This window comes from Artemia franciscana, chromosome 7 (genome assembly GCF_032884065.1).
Source record: "Artemia franciscana chromosome 7, ASM3288406v1, whole genome shotgun sequence".
In the NCBI taxonomy this organism is placed as follows: Eukaryota; Metazoa; Arthropoda; class Branchiopoda; order Anostraca; family Artemiidae; genus Artemia; species Artemia franciscana.
The window spans coordinates 53,469,437-53,489,843 of NC_088869.1; the positions used below are offsets into that span (position 1 = coordinate 53,469,437).

Consider the following 20,407-nt stretch of genomic DNA (forward strand, 5'->3'; position numbering starts at 1 on the left):
ATGTAACAGATTCGCCTTTTTTTTTCCTTCTTTTTTTATTCCTAAATTCGTGGTGCCAGGTACGACTAAATATCTGATTTGTCGCTAGTCTTTTATCGAGGCTTTAATATCACTATTGAATATATTTTTTTTTGAAAGAGTCACAGAGAAACTTTTGGGGATAACTTCCTCAGGGAGATCATTCCAGATTGAAGTGTAACATCCGATGAAGCTGCTCTTCAATACTATTTTCTTTGCTTGCCAGCCTCAAAATAATTGGACCGAGCTGTTTGCCTTCGTATCCTTCTTGTTGGTCGAACAATTGGAGGCAGAAAGTTCTTGAGAAGGAGGTGAACAGGCATCGACGCTACATCAAGCTTCTCACTAACAGAATGAAGAGAGTCGTGGGGAATAATTAAACCTGCCCTCTTATTTCCAAAAACTTTTTTTAAGAAGGATCTAAGAGAGTTTGTGGCATAAAAATAACTTCTTGTAGTTTGAGAAACGAGAATATAACTTGGCAGGACTTGTCAACGCAATGATCAGTAACACTAATTCGCGAAAATTTAGGAAGGAGGGACAGTATTTGTCGGTTTTCAGAATGTAGGTGCAAGAGTTTGAATTTTTTGGCGTCTGAGGGAAATTTTCCTCGATTCCTCCAATGTTTACCTCTGGTGATGGTCCTGATGATGATCTTGCTTACTTTTTGGTTGTTAGAAAAGAAATGAAGGTGTTGAGGTTTGAGTTGTTTAACATATATGATGAGGAGGCTAGGTTGGCTCAAATTTAATCAAACAGCAGGTATTAAAACGGATAAGCCGTGCTTGAATAGATTTTCCCTATAGAATTTGAAAGTTCGTGAAGGGTCGTTCATTTTTGGGTGTGTAGTGAAGTATTACTGTTTTTACTTGTAGGGTTTGTTTTATTTAGTGCTTACTAGTTGATTTTTATTTGTTTTTGTTTTTAGGTATGACCTTTGGGCTTCTTTGCTAAATAAACCTATATAAATACATAATTTTTTACAAAAAATTATTTGTTATTTTGCCAGTCGTTACTATTTCGGTTTTAATGTAACTATTTTTCTCTTCATGTATACATTTCTTTTTTTAGATTATAATGTTTGTACATATTTTAGGGTAACTGTTCTGATGTATTCTTTGAATGCGATAATCTTTACTGCATTCCCTATTGGTGGAAATGTGATGGAGTTGATGACTGTGGTGATAATTCAGATGAAGAGTTATGCTCAGAAGAAGGTGATGACTCCTCCTCCAATGCTAACGAAACGGAAAGAACATCATTTTCTACTTGTGGTGAAAGTCACTTTAGATGTAACTCAGGTGAGTTCAAGCAAATTACGTCTCTTTCTAATATTGTTATTTTTCTTTATAACCCTCGATATTCTAAGATAAAAATTTCTGTCTTCTCTCAAATTGTATGAAAAGTGGTTGTAACAGCTAACAAAGGAAAAACAAAAACAAGTAAATCAACTTTTCAGGTTTGTATCAACTGAAGTTATTTTCTGGTATGTTAAAAAATGTTTGCAAGCTTTAAAATTGTAAAAACATATATGTAATTCTGGGACTTCATGTTCGCTCACTTTCTCAGAGTTATGACTAAAAACAAAGAGAGAGAAAAAAAACAACCTCAAGATGAAGAAACAAACGGGACTATGGTTTTTACATATCCCGAACCCGTCAACAGTTTGACGAACCATTTATTGAGCATCGTAACTCAATAGATGAACTTCTAAAATTAAGAATATCCCCTGAAACATTCATTCCAGCTTTGGTAGAACACATTTTCCAACACCCTGACCATCACATATAATTTGATGATGTCACATTCATTTCTAACGATAGAGTCCTGACACAAAGGGCTAGGGAAGCCATTGAAATGGAAAAAAACATATCTTTGCTAATCTTTCAATAAATCGAGACACCGGTAATTTAAATTGTGACTTGATTTATGCAATATTCTTAAAAGTGAACCTGTCGTCATTCACGGGGACTTAATTACAATTTATTGTGATGCTTATTTTTGTTTTTCTGTTATATTTCTTGGTAATTACTACGATAGGTATGTATGTTAGTTGATTATTTTAATTATTTAAACTATCTAATTGGTTAGTTGATTGTCTTGTTAATTATTCTTTCACATTTAATTTCTCCAAGCAAATAAAACAGGTCATTTTAACTGAGAGTAAGGAGCAACATCAAAACTTAAAATGAACAAAGATTATTCCGTATATGACGGTGACTGCCCCTTCCTCAATCCCGCTCTTTATGCTAAAGTCTTAAAGTTCTTTTAAAAATGCTTCGTATTCAAGTTCAAAGTGTTTCGTGTTTGAGCAGTCTCACCTAAAGAATTGTGACAAAAAATTAAACTTTCGCATAATGAGTAAGGGTTGAGAAAAGGGCAGCCCCTCTCATTTACAGAATAAATTCTGTTCGCTTTAAGTTTTAATGCTGTTCCTTACTCTCAGTTGAAAAAATTTGAATTCCTGACCATTCTTCAAATTAGTCAAAAAGAAATCCCCCCACAGTGTAAAATTTCTAGAAAATGCCCCCTCCACCACCCACCAAAAAATTACTGTATATTTCCAAGTAACAAATATTATATGTAGGTTATTGCGTAACTTGCAGCCCTTTGTAGAGGGATTCTGAGGGGTCATATCATTCCCAAAGACATTATTGGACTTTTCAACCATGCTGAATTAAATGACAGTCTCAATATTTTGATCGGATGTCTTGGAGATAAATGAGTGTGGGGGGAGGGGCTAGCTGCCCTCCAATTTCACTGTTATTGAAAAAAGCCACAAGAACTTTTGATTTCCATTCGAATGAGGCCTATACCGATTTTCTAGGACTGTTGGCTTGATACGATTACCCCTGGGAAAGAACGAAGGAAACGCGCATGGTGATCTTTCTTGTGGCAGAATTTTTTTTTTTTTTTTTTTTTTTTTTTTTTTTTTTTTTTTTTTTTTTTTTTTTTTTTTTATTGATAGGAACTCAAACCTATATTGTAGGGTTTTTTGATATGTGGAATCTGAAGCATTGTGGCTTTTGCTTATATCATTAACTAAGTTCAAAGTTTTATGATTTTTCGCTGTAAGTCTGCTGCTTTTAAGCATTTGTATATGGGAAAATTTACCATTATGAATATTAATCCTAATTAGTTCTCAAACTTGAAAAAAGAGTTAAGTATTGTAACTTTTACTTATATCATTAACTAATTTCATAGTTTTACGATTTTTTACTGTAAGTTTGGTGCTTTTAGGTACTTGTATATGGGAATCTTGGGTGTGTGATGGAGACAATGATTGTCCATCCGGAGAAGATGAAGAAAACTGTCATTCAAGTCACGGAGAGATTATGACGTGCACCCCCGAGCAGTTTTCTTGTATGAGAAGTACTGGTTGCATTCCTCGAAGTTTTATCTGCAATGGAAGACCGGACTGTGCCGATGGCTCTGACGAATGGGGATGTAATTCTACAAGTGGTAAGTTTTTCTCGGTGGATTGCTTTATAATAGCTCTTAAAATGGGGTGTTCATTTATTTTTTCTATTTTAAAATTGAAAATAAAGCGCATTATCAGAAGGTTGTATATTCTAAAGACATTCTGAAATTTGGGTTATTTAATTCTAATTAATTTGTTGCAAAAAACTGTTGACGTTTCTCATCTTGATATTTCATAACTGTTTAGTAATATTTCTTTTTTATATATAAAACTTGTTTTTACTGTTAATTGAATTTTATTCTAGTAAATGTGTTTACTAGTAAATGTGTTTACTAGTAAATGTGATATTTCTTGTTTCAGTGGATGCAGCTACTGACCATTTTGCTTGTCCTAGTGGACTATTTCTTTGTGACGGTTCTACTTGCTTGCACAATGAAAAAGTATGCGATGGGAAGGAGGACTGTTGGGATGGCTCGGATGAAAGTGAATGCAACAGTAATCAGGGAATAGCAAAGGTGTGTTGTTTCCTTTCTTTTTTTAAGTTAACTCTTCTTCAAAAAACTTCAGAAACAAGAAAGACTGGTACCTCGAGCTGGTTTCTAAGAAGAAAATAAAAGGCGTCTAGTAATAATTCTTTTTTTTTTAGTATGATTTAAACTCAAAAGTATTTCTAGTATTTCTATTTACTCTTAAAAATTTATAAATATGAGAACAATACTAGTTTTATTCCGTTTTCTAGTCTAGTTTTCTAGAATTAGTTAGAGTTATTTCTATTAATAACTCCCGGAATATCAAAACTTTTTAAATCTTAACCTTCTCCACTATGATGCTATAAATAATATTTTACTGTTTGTCTTGTGTCCTTTGACGGGCGGGGGTATCTAGAATTTTTCCGAGTCGGTTGATTTTTGAATTATCAACATGAGTCCTAACTACTGGAAAAGCCTACCAGAATTGAAGTGGGGTTGACTGAGATTTTTGTGCTGACCACTGGACTTGTGGGAAAAACGGGGGACTGAGATGTTTCCAAACACTCTGAGTTTTAATGGATGTAAAAAGAATGTGTTTCTAGACCGCAAGTCTTCGATTTGATATGGTTTTAATGAAACTGAATGTTACAATAATCAAATAATAGCATAATTGTTATTCCCTACTTTTTAAGTTGAGAAGATCATTTAATGTCATCAGTAAAAAAATAATTTATTGGTCTATAAACTTTACTATAAGATCACAAAAGCTCTGTTAATAGAACTTCGAGACTGAAAAGACCAGAAACTCGAGCGAGTTCCGAAGAACTTACCTATCTTAATTTCTATGCTATATTGCTATAGCAATAAGATGAATATACATCTATATTACTAATATTCCAAAACTATATCCAATGTGAAGACAATAAAGATTAAAGAACTTTTAAAGCGTATGTGATGACTTGTGAACGTGTGATGTTGTGAACGTTGATGTGAAAGTTTGAACGTATGTGATGAATTGTTGTGAAAAAATGTGTGAGATAAACGCTTTGGGAAAATTTCATATGGAAGTGACTAGAACAGGAATAGGGAGAAACAAAAAAGCTTAGTTATTTCCCTTGTTTTTTCAGTTGTGGAAGAACGCCTAAATTATATTGGTATAAAGTGTCAGCTACGAATTTGGTACGCTTTAGCACACTTTAGAAAGCATGTCAGGATTCTGAATTCACGTGAGGTTTTTATATAGCCTCCTGGTTTATTGTTATCAACCGACCTGCTCACTGTTGAATTCGGAAATAATAAGTTCATTAATGTGATTTCAGATTGTTTGTATTTCATCTTTGGTGTAGCATAATTCTATTACCTTTCTAAAATATACAACGGGAAGGGGAAGCTATACGCTTTTGAAGAAATTAAACGGAGGATATCATGTATATCTTTTTCAGCCTAAGGAACTCTGCAAATAGTCGTAATAACAACTACTGTCTTAATCTGTTTGACATTTATATCTCCTCTTCCTTATTTTTCCTAATATGACCCTACTGTGTACTTACTTTTAATATCAACCAGCCTCCTCTCATCCCCCGGTATATCCTAATATTTTTTTTAATTTTCAGCTTTTATTTTCCTTCTGATTCAATATTTCCTTTTTTGTTATATGGTTAAGGACGACCTTTTATAGTAGGCGTGGGAAATTCACAATTTGTTTCAGAAGCCAATTGTCATTAATTATAAGTTCGTTTGTTGTTAATATTTTGGTTCTGAAACATTGGATAGCGAATTGTTTTGGTCCCTCCATAGCATTAAAATTGATTCAGGAACCAAAATATATGACCGTTTTATTTATTATGAGTATCATTATACAGTTAATTATGTGCAAAACTCGCAGTTTCCTGCGATTTATGATAAAGAAAAAAATAATGAATGATCGTTCAGCAAAATCACAAATAATAATCATCATTCAATTTAAATAATTACTTTTCAATTAAAATCATTATCCTCCAGTTTAAACTTTATTCTTCAATTAAACAAGAATCTTTAATTTAATCATTGTTCTTCAATATAAACCCTTAAAAGCCTACTGGTTTGTTGTTACCAACTAACCTGCTTCCATTAAAGACTTTTTTTATAATTTAAACTGTATATATTTCATGTATGTGTATTATGGTAGGACTAGTTGTTTTCCAGGATTGAGGATGAAGGAAAAATAAATGAAAAGTAAATGACGGAAAAATTAGTAGATCATTCGGTATCTGGAATCAGGCCTCAGCTATTATCTAATTCTCTTCATTTTTTATGAGCTTTAGTCATCGCTGTAATTACTAATTTCAAATTAAAGAGTTTTATCTTTATTATAGATATGGCGGGTATACACAGACACCAAACGGTCAAATGCAACTTCATTATTTATCAGTTGGGATTCTTGGTCTCATAATGGGTCTTTTGAATTTTTGCCATCTCTGAGTGTGGTCAAAACCAGTCGATGGACAAATTTAACTTGGACAGAGGAGAAAGACGCTATATTCACTAGTTTGACTCCTTATACAACGTACAATTTCACGCTTTACCTGAGGCAGAAAGAAAGCAAAGAAGAATATCCGTCAAGAATCTATAAAAGTTTTACTACGCCTATTGCTGGTAAGGAACTAAATATTTCTAAAATCATCGTTTGCTGTAACCCTCATCATGCAAAGGTTACGTCCTAATATTTCAAGAAGTGACAGAGTGGCCTCTAGAACAGTGGTTCTCAACCGATTTTACGCCATACCCCACCTAGGAATTTCTAAAATCCTAATGCGCCCCTCGTGACATTTAAATTTTATTATTCAAAAATTTTCATGGGTTCACAGAAGGAAGCTTAAAAAAGCCATTAACTTGGTATCTTTTTTGGGTCGTCTTCTAGGCATATTTTATGCTAATGAAAAACATTGCATAAATATAACACTTTTATTACAACGTATAACGTCATTGCAATACTACCATGTGTCTTTTTTGCTCTTTAAATGCACATGAATGTGACGTCATTCACATACATTATTTTTTTTTTTTAATCAGGATTCTAAAATATAACCATTCGAAGTGTACACATCCTGCCCATGACTGTTCAAAATATTGCCATGCCTCACTGATGGGACCTGCGCCCCCCGTTGGGAGTCAAAGCTCTAGAAGGAGCCACGTACTGAAGTGCCTCAGAGACTGAAAAGACCACCTATATTTAATTTGTTCAAAAATAGAATGCTGATGCACTATCCTCACCTTCGGAACAGCTTCCGAGTCCAAAATTATAAATGGTTGATTACATGTTAGTGTTTCATCAGTGTTGTATTTGAGGGTTTATAGAAGGAAATCGATAAGTCAAAATACCATTTTAGGAACTCATGAAACACTTGTGAGTTTTGCTTCTCTGAGGGCAGTCAAAACTAGTCTATGGACAAATCTGGCAAGGGCAAAAGGGAAATGGGCTTTATTCACTTGTTTGACTCCTTTTGTAACGTTCAGTTTCACGCTGTATCTGAGACAGAAAGGAAGAAAGAATATACGAAAGTTTTTCTACACATATTGCTTGCAAGGTTTTGCCACTCGTGGAGTAAGAGAGGGAGACAAAAGGGAAACCAAATTTAAAATAATCATAAATTAATGATGTAAATTAAGGTATGCTGTGGCGAAAATTAACTATAATTGTGGCGAAAAGAAAACTGAACCTGAAATCTTTTTGTGCAGCATTGTCAACTTTTCTGTTAAATTTAGGACATCAAAGTTATAAACTACTGTTCTAGTACTATACATAAGGCTTATATAGTAAATGTTTTCATAGAGATGAGAAATTATGCATGTTATGACTGTTATAATTTTTTTTAATAAACCCGAATGAACTGTTTATAATTCTGAAATAAAATGATAATACTTCTTTAACCTCATTCTCACTTGAAAGGGAGTAAACACCAGAAAGATTGTACTTTACTAACTAAACTATGTTTGTACTGTGTTCTCTATGTCTACTAATAAGATAAGTTTGAAAAATTCATAATTAATAAATCATGCATTGAGTAAAGGATATTAATCCCCCAACACTTCCTATCCATATATATGCTATCTATACTGTATTATCCAACCATGTCTGTTCTAGACTATGCTATGTTTATACTATCGATTCGCGTAAACTGTATATCGTCATTTGTATGCATTTTGACTATCAGTTTTTTATCACGATCGGTAGGCAAACAATATGCCAAGTATTTGGTCATAACTTCTAGTAAGTAGAAAAAGAAGTCAGATCAAATTATGATGGAAGACGTATTTCACCCATAGGTCTCATACAATAAACATAAACTTGTTAACGTAATTATTGCACAAAACTTGCACTGGGCCCCTTTGAGGCTCAGGTCTTGAAGATTTCAATTCACCATTTTGACGTCCTTTGTCCGTTAAAGACTAATGAAAGTGTTAAGTCTAAACTATGTTGAATTTTTAAGTAAGTAAGTATGTATTTGTAAATAAGTTGACTGTAACCTTCAATCTTCACCTAACAAAAATCATGCGCAAATGTTGCCGATCCCATTTATGGTTAATAACAAGGCTCTTTTCTGATTTGTGCTGGTTTTTTTTTTCGCTAGATTCAAAATGAATTCCCTTAACCTTTGTATATAGGGGTGGACCCCACATAGGAGTTATTCGGGAGAAATAAAAGGGTTTTGACCTAGTTTTTGCCCACTTCGTCAATCCCTCCTCCTCATTTTGTGGCTTTGTCTCTTCTGCTTATTTGTGTTGACTTCTCTGTTCGGTGTGTTATTTTGGGTGTTCTTGATTAGTGTTAGAATATTGGTGTGTTATTGCATTTGTTCTCTCTAATATACTTTTCATTTCAGAGCCCAGCCCACCTCAGGAACTAAAAGTATCAGAAAATTCAAAAAATGAAGTTGTTCTCACTTGGAAAGAACCACTCCAGTCTAATGGCCCCCCTCCAACTTACAGAGTGTTTGTTTCGCCACCGTTCCCGTCTACATCCTTTAGAATAGGAGATGAAACTGCCATGGTTCTGAGAGACATGTTCAAATTTGGCACTGAGTATAATTTTTGGGTAAGCTCTATCTTCTTCTCTTATCTCTCCAACTCTCTTCCTTGTTTTTTCCTTCCATTTTAATAAACTTTGCTTTTATTCATCCCATTCCTCTTCCTTTTTTTAGTCTTTAAACTTAGATTGAATAAAGAGTTGAGATGAAAGCTCTAAAACTATGTACCGTTGATACATATCATTAAAGTAAAAGTTGCATGACAGCTAAGTTCGTTTGCTCAGAGTCAAAAATCAGGTTGTCTAGCTGGTATTCGTTGTTCTAACTTGGTTGTCAGGCTGATCAAACAGTGAAGTAGCTCAAATGCTTGGGATTAATTGTGTGCTGACATTGAGCCCTGGATACATAAATATTGACAGGAACGACCAGAGCAAATGCCATTTTTGGCGTCTCGTGAAACAAGTCTTGCTTAAGTCCATCTTTAGACGCTGCAGTAAAGTAAGGACATATTGTTCATTGGCAACCGGTTCAGCAGTTGTCAATTTACAAAATTAGCAGTTCCGACCCAACTCTATTTTTGGGGGGCTTAAGAGTATTTTCGAAATTTACATAAATTTGTTCTCAAAATTATATTTTACAATTTAGAATCAATGAGATAATAGTTAGAGCTCCTGTATCAGCTACAAATAGCGATTTTTCTCTCCGGCTATTCTTTTTTTTACGCGTTCTTTAATTTTTGGTTGCTAGGGACCGCGGTTCGTTCTTTATTGTGTTGCAGCTACTGTGCCAACCATGATAAATACTAGCGTTGTCATGTTAGTTTTATTTTACCTGTTACAAATGGAATCTTGACAAGAAGCCTAACATGGCCAAGTTTTAGATGCTTGGATATTGAAAAAAAAAATCAAACAATCTTCTTTTTTCCATTACAGGTCACTGCGGAAAACCAACTGTACGTTAGCAACTCTTCAGAGCGCGTTTCTCTCACGTATGGTGCAGACACGGTGATGACTCCGGTTTTGAATGTGAGACTAGGAATTATTGATAACACATCAGTGACTTTAGCCTGGGAGGCTAATGATTTTGCCACAGAGTATTCTGTTAAGATTAAGTCCTCAAATTTGTATGAAGCAATAGAGCCAATTTCAACTAAATTGAATGAAATTGATATAAATCTTCTCAGTCCGGGGACAAGCTATACTTTTGAAGTGGCACCGATGAAGAATGATAAGCAGGGACCAGTCCAAAGGATACAAGCTGCTACAAAAGGTGTCTTTTTTCTTTTCTTTTTTTTTACTATTTTTCCGGGGGCATGTTAAAGACACGTGGTGAATTCTTTTCTACCCCAATTTTCCTATTTTTATCAGAAGTCGCTCGAAGATTGACGTCAATAGACAGTAGAATATTTATTCTAATAATTCAAAATCGTTTTGAATTACCAAAAAAAAAAATGGAAATGAAATCTGCTTGTTTGAATTGGTGAAGTGAAAATACCATGTATATAGTGAAAATACCACACATAACTATGTATATTTTACAAAATTTGGTAAAATTGGCACACAGTTTTGATGGAAAAAAAAACACCATTTGCTGTTGTATAGTTTTTGGTAGAAACGGATGCCAAATTAAAAATAAAAGAAGCGCGAATAATCCGCAAAAACAATTAACTAAAAATATATTGCACGAAACAGTTTAAGAAGGTGCAGTTTTCCTTTGACGATGTAGTTGTCTTTGGGAATCAACAGATTGTTAATTTTTGAAGACTAAAAGTGTTGTCAGATTTAGCTTATTAGCTGTGCTCATTTGTTTTCCGGTTTAACGTGGCCACTCTGGCAAAAATGTGTGACTGTTCTAAAGACCTAATGATTTTGGTTGACCAAAGAAAATTCTTAGGAAATCGTGTTTTCAGATGTAGGTAGAGATAAGGAGGATCCAGGGAGGGTGTGGGGGCAAACAAATATTTTCTATTCTGGGTACTTCAGGATACAAAGCAACATATGACCTCTGCCATTTCCTCTTTTCTGTGTGAAAATTTGATTTAAGGGTTACGACTATGCGAACTTAATATTTAGTTTTAAAACAAAAAAAAACAAAGATCCATTTAATTAAATTTGGTTTCCCTTACCCTCCCTGAAAATTTTATTGTTTGTGAAATTAAATTAACCTTGATGTTGAATCAAAATTCTCTAGTTACAGCTAGATAAGAAAAAAATCTCTGTTTTTTATGCCTTGTCTTGTTTTTTAGCTTATTTCACTCACAAAAAAAAGTTTATTTTTTGTCCAGGTATTAATCCAAAGTTGTCAAGTCTTCTTTAGCTTTTTTAATGATTTTGGAAATCTATAAGAACCGACTAGTTTTTTTTTCAATAGTAACGAGTAACATTCAAATCAGGCGCATATGCAAGCAGCCCCTCCCCCTCCCCTATAGGAAAATCCTTTTGGTACTTTGCGATTATTTTTTATAATTTCCTTCACGTTTACATAATATGCATATTGCTTGTCTTTTAGACCCATTTAGCTTCTGTTAATGATATTACATTCACTCTTTTAAGTCCGATCCTACTTAAGTGAAATTATACTGGGTTCAGCACCAGCTTACCAGCCTGGTAGGGAGGAGGTGGGGCAAATTTTTCGTCTCTTGTCGGAATTTTACTTCATACTTGTTCAACTTTTTGGGGAAGGGGAATAAGCTGTTTTTTTTTAGGGAGGAAGCACCGTCAGCTAATCACACTAATATAGAAATAAAATGGCGAATGGGCCGCATTCAGGGAGGGAGGGGACGTAACCCGGTTTGACTCCCGAAATATTCTTCCAAGTAGTGCAAAAGTAACAAAAATACTTGTAAACAAATGTTTCGACGTCCTGTAAAGTTTTTTGTTTGAGAAACCTTTCCTGTAGAACGATATACCTGGATATGGCCCTGGACATATGGAAGCTAGTTTAAGCATCTGAAAGAATAGTTTCATTTGTTTTTATCGTTTATTTTAGGTATCCCCATACCTTCCGTTGGTGTTGTTACATTCAGCCTTCTAAAGCCGGATCCTACCTCAGTAAAATTATCATGGGTTCAGCCAAAGGACCAAAGGAAGCTTCGCTGGGAATATGGAGTCTATTATGGATTAACGTACAAAGAGATGTACCAAAGTGGTAAGCTATATATCTTAATTTCCTCCAAATTAGTGCTTATGCTATTTTCCTTTCTTTCTTGCTAGCACAGTTATTCTTTCTTTTTTTATGCCTGTGTCTTTTCCCAATTTTTTGGGGTTTTTGTGCTTTTTTTGTGATTCACGAAGTGAATCACAAATTTTGTGATTTTGTGATTCGCTTTTTTTAAATGCTCATTTTACTATGAATATTTTTTTGCAAGAGCTGTGGTGCTAGCAATTATGTTCTAAAAGCCGATAGTTTTGTCACTTATCTTCGACAAATTATACCGTAATATATGAATAATTATTAAGTCGACAATTGAGTATAGATGCCCCTCGTACAAGAAATATGTGAAATAGTCTTTAATTTTTTTTTTATTTAGGTTTAGTTACACAAAAACACATAATTCTTCTGTTTTTTCGTTTGTGGTTGTGCATTTTTCTGGTTTTTGAAAGTTGTTGGGCTTCATTTTGGATACAGAAAAGCTTTTTTTGAGTTTATTTTTTCTCTATCTTCGTCATCTTTTTCTTTGTCTGTCTACAAAATGTCTTTAGTCTAATAAGTTTTGTAAAGCGTTGGCTTATGTCCTGTACCTTGCGAGTGAAACTATTATGTGTGTCTGTGTAAAACAAGAAAATATTTTATTTGTCTTTGGTCAAATATTTCTTGGTAACGAACCATAAGAAAAGAGGTAGTTAGGGGAACTAGCAAAAGAATGTTGATTACAATGCATAAATCAGAAAAACAATGTCTTTCATGTTGATATTTTAAATTCACTTTTCTTTGTTACCAATCAATCCTAAGAAAATTTGTAAAATGGGGAAAGAAAGGGGGAATGCGGAACTTTTTAAAATTTATTTTGTTCTGTTTCTTCTTCATCTTCTATCACCTTCTTCTTTTATCATTTTATACATTCCTGGAAAAGGTGTATGCCAGATGTTCCTCTCACTCAGACTATCTATCTGGGCTTTTTCTCCAGTTAGCCATGGATTGATGGCAACTTGATTTGAATTCAAAAATCAACATGTAAAAAGAAGAAATGGGGAGACGAAAATTTCAGAAAAATGAGAAAAACAGCAACGACATGCAAAAGAAACAAATGGAAGTACCTACACAGACCACACAGAGCTTAATTCGAAGCGGAGTCTGTCTATTATCGTCAAAAAAATGTATCATACTTCAAAAGCCAAAAGTGATGCAATTGGCAAGAAAAAGAAACAAATCAAGAAAGAAATGACTTAGAGCAGGAGTGGGGTAAAAAAGGCTATCCCAGCGTAGCAAATTCACAATACCATTTCACAAGAAGAAAACGGTTTTCCCAGCACCAAAAGCAAATAATATCTTCCGTTCCTACAAAAAGACCAATTTTTCAAAGTTTTTAGTTTATTGTTTTTAATTAAAGTTTGTTTTCTATTAAAATGACAAAACATAAAATGGTGAAAAAGAGAAAACGAGGACAATAACAGCCAGTGAAAAAATTAAAGAATTATCCAAATAGACCTCCGTTTGACTCTCCTCCTTTCCTCTTCTTCGGGATTTTATGATTTGTCATGATTAGCCAGTGTAGTCTCAGAAATCTATATATATAAAAGTAAGTTGTTTGTGTGTCGACTGACGTCATGTTTGTCGACTGACGTCATTGTAAGGATTGAGCATTATGCCGTCATGAAGTTGTTTGTCGACTGACGTCATGTTTGTTATGACGTCAAAGGCTTTGTATATGACGTCATATAAGACGGCGTTTCAAAGAGAAATTTTTAGTATAGATCTTAAAATGACAGAAGAAACAGCCGAGGAAGCTGCTCAAATAGTTAATGCCCAAAGGCTTGCGGCTAAAGAACGCAAAATCGCGCAGTTAGATGAAAATCAACCTGGACAGCGAGAGTCAAAACGTATTAAAACTGAAAATGATAGCGATGATGATTGGGTTTGGGATTTTGACTTGGATAAGGCCATCAATGCCTACCAGATTTTAGTTAAAAAAACAAAGGTTCGGCGATATGTATTTCATAGTGACGAAAGACAAGCCAAGGTCAAACAAACCAAACAACTTGAAAGTGATACCGATGATAAAAAAAAACGACGTTGAAAGGACTATCGTTTCCCAGTTGCAACATCTTTTCCACAAAAATAATAATTTACTTCTTCTGTTCAAAACAGCAATCGAATTGATGCCTACTGATACGCAACTATCAACGAAGTGGCAATTGTTATGGTTAGGGATCAGCTCTTACCTCGAGATAATATTCTTTATAGGTGAAACAGTCAGTTGACAAGAATTGCTTAAACTCATCGATGCTACGATGCCCTACAATATCCTATCATTTTTTGCGATGGAGCCGACGGCTATCACTTTAATATTAAATTGATAAATCCAGCCACTAACAAAGAAATGGATAAGAAATGCAGCGCAATGAAATATTATGCCTATAGATTAATGATTCGTCATTTATTACATTTACATATAATCCATCTTGGGATTAGATACAACAGCTTTTACATCCTGGACAATCGCCGGTTCATAGACATGACATTACGGCCCGTGTCTTCCGGCAAAAATTGCTCTCCTTCGTCTCCTACAGAGTTATGGGAAAAATACAAATCGCAAATGGCCGAGAATATACTCCACCGAATACGGTTAGAAAGGTCAAATATGACCTTGGACTTTACAACAGAAATTTACAATTTACTCTACAACTGCACTTTAATTATGATTGAAGATTTGTGCTTCTCTATTGTAAACAAACTTCTCAAGCATTTGGGAATGCCTTCACCTAATCGTACTGCTTCTATTTCTACATGTGTAGAATGCGATCGTGAACAAAGTTACAACACAATTGATCTATTGTCGTATGTTACAGACCGGGACATCGGGACACAAGGAATATAAATGACGACCGGGACACTCAAAAAGAAATTTCAGACCGGGACACAAATGACAAGCGGGACACAGGGAATATAAATGACGACCGGGACACTCGAAGAGAAATTACAGACCGAGACATCGGGACACAAATAACGACCGGGACACAGGGAATATAAATGACGACCGGGACACAGGGACACAACTACAACGGGGACGCCGGAAGGGCACATGGGGGATACATAAATGACGACAGGGATACGGGGAATATTCGGTGTGGCGAATCGCCACACCAACAGCTAGTTACTTATGAAAATATATTTGAAATTTAATCGAAGCCAATCAAATTAATTGTTTTGATAATCAAAATAATTCACTCGAGACCAAATATAATAATGACGAAGTGGTAAGTACACATCCTTAAGTTGTCCAAGGTATAGAATTAAAAATAAGCTAGACATAATGCCTGTAGATTATTACTTAGAGAAAATTTTGCTTCCGCAATAGAAGATACTGTAATATCTTTGTGCAGTATTTTATTTCTCATTAAAGTCTATAGTTTTGTTGCTTTAAATTGCGAACATTCAGACTGTGATTATTCAAGTATTAATTCTTAATACCATTGTTATCTGATTTTAAGCTACCGATTACATTTGTTTGATATATTTTATGTTCCGATTCAGTTTAATTATAATCAGAGTTCATCCTTACTAGTTCAAAATTGAAAACTAGTGAAAGCCTAGTAACCGTCATCTAAATGCATTCAAGCAATGCCTAATAAATTTAAGTGCCGACATTTAAATCGAATTAAAGTGTAAAACTTAAATTACCAAAATGTATATGATATACTCTATGCCCCAATTCAATTGAATCATAATCCGAATTTTTCCTTGGAGACCCAAGGTTGAAAACTGATACCGCAATGACCATCATAAACCTTCATGGATTTAAGTGTACCGTCATGTAAATTAAATTACTTAAATTACCTATATGTATGTGATACACTCTATGTTCCAATTCAATCCAATTATAATTTGAATTCATTATTGCAGGTCCAAGGCTGAAAACAAATGAAACCACGGTAACAGTCAAGAATCTACTTGCATGTGAGCAATATCTAATGGAAGTGGTTATTGTTGGTCCTGCTGGTATAGGCCCTGGCTCTGAAAGGCCGCTTCAAGTTGTTACTGACTTCGACCATAAAGCACCACCGAAGTCTTTAAGGGTAGCTAGGGACGAAAATGACCCAGAAAGGATGATTGTTGCTTGGAGAGCAGCTTGTCCATCTCTTCAGTCAGAAGTTGGCTATATAGTAAGTAATGTCTTGCAACGCTGTTCCTTCCTGATAAAACTGTGCCAAATATGCGGAATAAGAGCATAAATTTTGCTTTAAGTGATAGCTACTAGTTAAGTTATGTATTACATGTAAGCTTCCGAACTATTTGTACCTTGCGCCTTTTCGACGTGTATACTCAGAAACAGATCTAAAACAACTCCGGTGAATTCACTGCTCGTATTCAAAGTATTTTCTCGGCCACCCACCTTAGGCAAATGATTGTTGGGTCACTCGGAGGTATGGTACCATAGATCCTTAAGCTATTGCTTTAGGTTATTATTAGATCCATCGGGCTATGCATTAAATATTGTAAAAAAAAAAACCAGTAATTACCTATTCTGTCTGATTTCAAACAGTAAATTTGTCGTAGAATTTTGCTTTTATTTCGTTGTCGTTTTCTTTCTCTTTTTGTATCTTACTCCGTTTGGTATTCTACGTACAAGGGGCTATAAAGTCAACTCATCGATCTTCAGATATATAATACGTTTCTTAAGTAAAACCTAATTTCCCCCCCCCCCCCACAGGAAAAAAATTGAAGATAGTGCGCCCGAGGTTGTTTACACTAGGACAGAGACTAAAAAACGAATCGTGATTATAATCAAGCTGAATTTTTAACTTTGCACAGGTTTTTACTCAAGCATCTATTATACTGGTTTCATTGTTTCTTTCAGTGACTTGAAATTTGAATTTCGTTATGTTTTTAATCTTAAAAGTGTACCTGTAAAACCAAAATATCCAAAAGTTAAACTTGGCTGTGACTAAAAAGAACTATAACTTTTGATAAATCGCTTGGGGAGACGACCTATTGTATGTGTCGTCTCATGGAAATTGTAAATTTTTCTCTCTTTAGTATTTGACTTTTGTGAGTTTTCATATATAATTTTATTGTTTCATCATCTTTTATATTTATTTTAATCGAGTATTCTTTTCATATCTAACGATTTCTTATGTTTTTCATACTTTTATTGCTTTGGACGTGAAAAGCAACCTCAGTCTTGGCCGCTTGTGACAATTTTTTTTAGAATAAAGCTTTATCACGTTCTATAACCTGCTGATAATGAGGGTCATGACCTTTTATTTGATGGACAAACTAATAGGCTACTTAAAGAAGCAAAAAACATCCCTTTCAACAGAAAACATTCAACACTAAAAATACGAAGGAGGTGGTGCAGGATCTCTATAGTTTTCCTATGTCATAATTGAGTTGAATTCCTAATTTTACATTTTACCACCAATTCTGGCAACATGAAATGGTAACCTTTGTAGACGGACCATTGAGTTTATTTTATGCACTTTTAGGACATGCAGCCCCTGGGGCAGGTGCTTGACACGTATGAGTAACGTGATTGAAAAACTAAGTGACCGTCTAATTAAAATATTTGAGGATTAAGGCGCATCGTTTTTCGCTTATTTTTTTCAGATAATTAACATATTGTAGGAATCGTTGTCTCATTTTATTTTTTAATTAAGATCAAGTTGTTGCGGGCATCAAGCCATGGCTAATTGTAGAAAAAGCCAAGACAGATATTCTGGGTGAGAGGCAAATTTGGCATAAGCTCTTTTTACGAGTGTATAAAAATGATGGCATTTCACCTGCTGATAGATAAGTCTATCATCCATCCCTCCATACATCATTCTTAGGGATCATTCCTTTTTTTTACCGCAGAACAATCAATGTTTTGTTCGTTCGAAAAATTTTAAACCTACTGTCAAAATATTGTATTTATTTAGAAGCCCATAAGTTTGGGCTTCTAAATTTTATTTTCGGTGGCTGCTTGAAGCCACTTCTTTGACACACCAGACTGAAGTGATTAAAAGATAGCTATTTAGTTCATCTAATTGAGTTCTAAGGGGCATCCCTTTATACTTCTTACCAGATAATTAAAATAGCTAAATAATCTTTGCCTTTTTTTTTGCTTTTATTAAATTATAAAATAAAAGTTCTCTTTTTTACAGAATAAACAGTATAATAATAGGTTTTGGTAAAATTCTTACCTTTAATTTTGAAATCAACGGACATATTCCTTTAAAACCTAATTCATTATTACTTGTCCTGTAGGTTTCATTCATAGGTTTTGTAAAGAATGCGATTCAAGAAACGTCAGTATTTCCTGGTCCGCCTCCATTTGATATAACCAATTACAGTCAGACTCGTGCATATAAGGGAGGGGCTTAACACATAGTATTAACACACTAACATTAATGCATTCTTTTTATTTTAAGTTTTACTCATTATCATTTGTGTTCTAGGTTTCGTTGGTAGATCAGGTAAAAAATATGAGCCAGGAGACATCGATGCCTGCTTCAAGGTCTCCATCTTTAAGCCTAAATATCAATGTCAATTGGGGTGGAAACTATTCTGTGACAGTTAGGTCGAGCGAAGAAAACTCACGCCCAACAAGTCCGGTCCATTTCTTCGCACCGCCTTTGCCTGTGCCATATCAGCTCTTTGCCATTCCTGAAAAGAATAGTTCATATTTTGTTTATTGGAAGACTGGTGACTTGCCCCGAGGAATGAAAAAGAAAAAGTAAGTTTGGTTGTCAGTCTCGGGTTTTTCCTTTCATTTATTTGTTTTCTTGCTGTAAATTTGGTATAAAGTGATGGAGAGGCATAGTGCTTTCTTCCTCCGTTTTAATAGCATATTTCTGTAAATGATAATCTGGCTTTTTCAACGAGAATGCTATGTTTTCCAGTAAATATTTAATCAATGGATGCTCTAGGAAGAAAATTCGTTTGGCCAAACCACCAAATAGCACATTTTGTGATTTTCGATTAACTGAAATCTCTACAGTAATTTTTTCCAATAACCTAGCAGTAAATATTTCAGTTTTGTTACATTAAATTCTTTTACAAAAGGCAGCATAAAAAGCGGTCGAAATTATTTTTATTTCAGAAAAGATTCATAGTTCAAAGACTGGGGTAAATTATCCCCATAATTGTGGCTGTTTTGTCATCTTTTAGGGGGTTGCCGTCAATTAAATGGGTGTTTGATAGAATGCCAATAACATAAATTCTGTCATTTTTTGAATTGTTTTAATGAGCTGACATATTTCTTTCTTTTTAATATCTAGTTTTTCGAGTATTGTAGTATCATACAGCTGGAAAACATGTTGCTATCTGTGGCAGTCCTTACAGTTTTCTTAAATGAAATAGTAGAAATCGGATCATTCGGAGTTTCCACTTTTAAAAAGTTCATATTGCTGTACAATTACTGGGCTTAACCAAGGACTGTGTTTTAATGTTGCTTAACTGGAAAGAGTTTGCAGATAATTGTTCGTGTCGATTGGACAAGTTGCCTGCGGGAACTCAAAAAGTTCTATTTTACCTGACGTAATTTTACCTGAGAGTGTTTCAATGTTATTTAACTGTAAAAAATGTGCAGGTGACTCGGGGGCTATTGTTTGTGTTGATTAGAGAATTTGACTGTAGGGATTCCTAGGAAGTTGTATCTCTCACTCCAAATGCAAAAAAAAAAAAGAAAAACTAAACCTAAAGGTGTAGCTTCCTAAAATCATAATATCTTGAATATCTAGCAGCCACAATACTATAACGGTACTGGGTTGGACCCACTGTCTGGTCTTGTGTTCAAAGCATGGTAATGGGTGTCTTGATTATTCCAGTGTTGCCACTTCTTTTTTTCTTCATTTTTTGTATAAATTTTTCCAATCTTGACTGAAATTTAAAAAAAAACTCATTGAATGTTTTACATTGTCGGCTTTCATTATTTATTAGTAATAAAATCATACCGAATATTCGCAGTAAAAGAATGTGTAGTATCATGAGGTAGTCTTTACGGCTTCCTGACAAGAATAATGCTGGTAGGTGTTAGGTAGGCTTCTAATTGCTCTTTTTATCTCTTTCTCTTTTTCTCTGTTTACTTTGACCCTTATTGTACTTCATTTAACCCATCGATAGTTCCTTAGTCAAATAAATACATTGCTGCTGGTTTATTTGTTTTGTTTTTACCTATATTGCAAAGCAGCAAAAATACTAGTAATCGTGGTTCGTTGCAGAAGTAATTTACCCCTCAGAAAAAGTAACAAAAAAGTATAATTTTCTGAATATTTTACAACTGGAAAATATTATGTATTCTACCCTCTATGTTACAAATGCATATACATTTGTCTGATGGCCCAGCTGATAGT

The 20,407-nt window shown here is 34.4% G+C and overlaps 1 protein-coding gene across 1 annotated transcript in view; it reads left to right on the plus strand.

Annotated features, from left to right (window-relative positions):
• The window catches only part of LOC136029727 (sortilin-related receptor-like), a 92,960-nt gene that overhangs the window by 62,033 nt on the left and 10,520 nt on the right, over positions 1-20,407 (plus strand). The window contains 9 exon segments of the mRNA XM_065708233.1: positions 1,115-1,319; positions 3,259-3,480; positions 3,800-3,954; positions 6,264-6,543; positions 8,772-8,983; positions 9,848-10,184; positions 11,904-12,062; positions 15,978-16,237; positions 18,512-18,789. Of these exon segments, the coding sequence (XP_065564305.1) occupies positions 1,115-1,319; positions 3,259-3,480; positions 3,800-3,954; positions 6,264-6,543; positions 8,772-8,983; positions 9,848-10,184; positions 11,904-12,062; positions 15,978-16,237; positions 18,512-18,789 (2,108 nt within the window).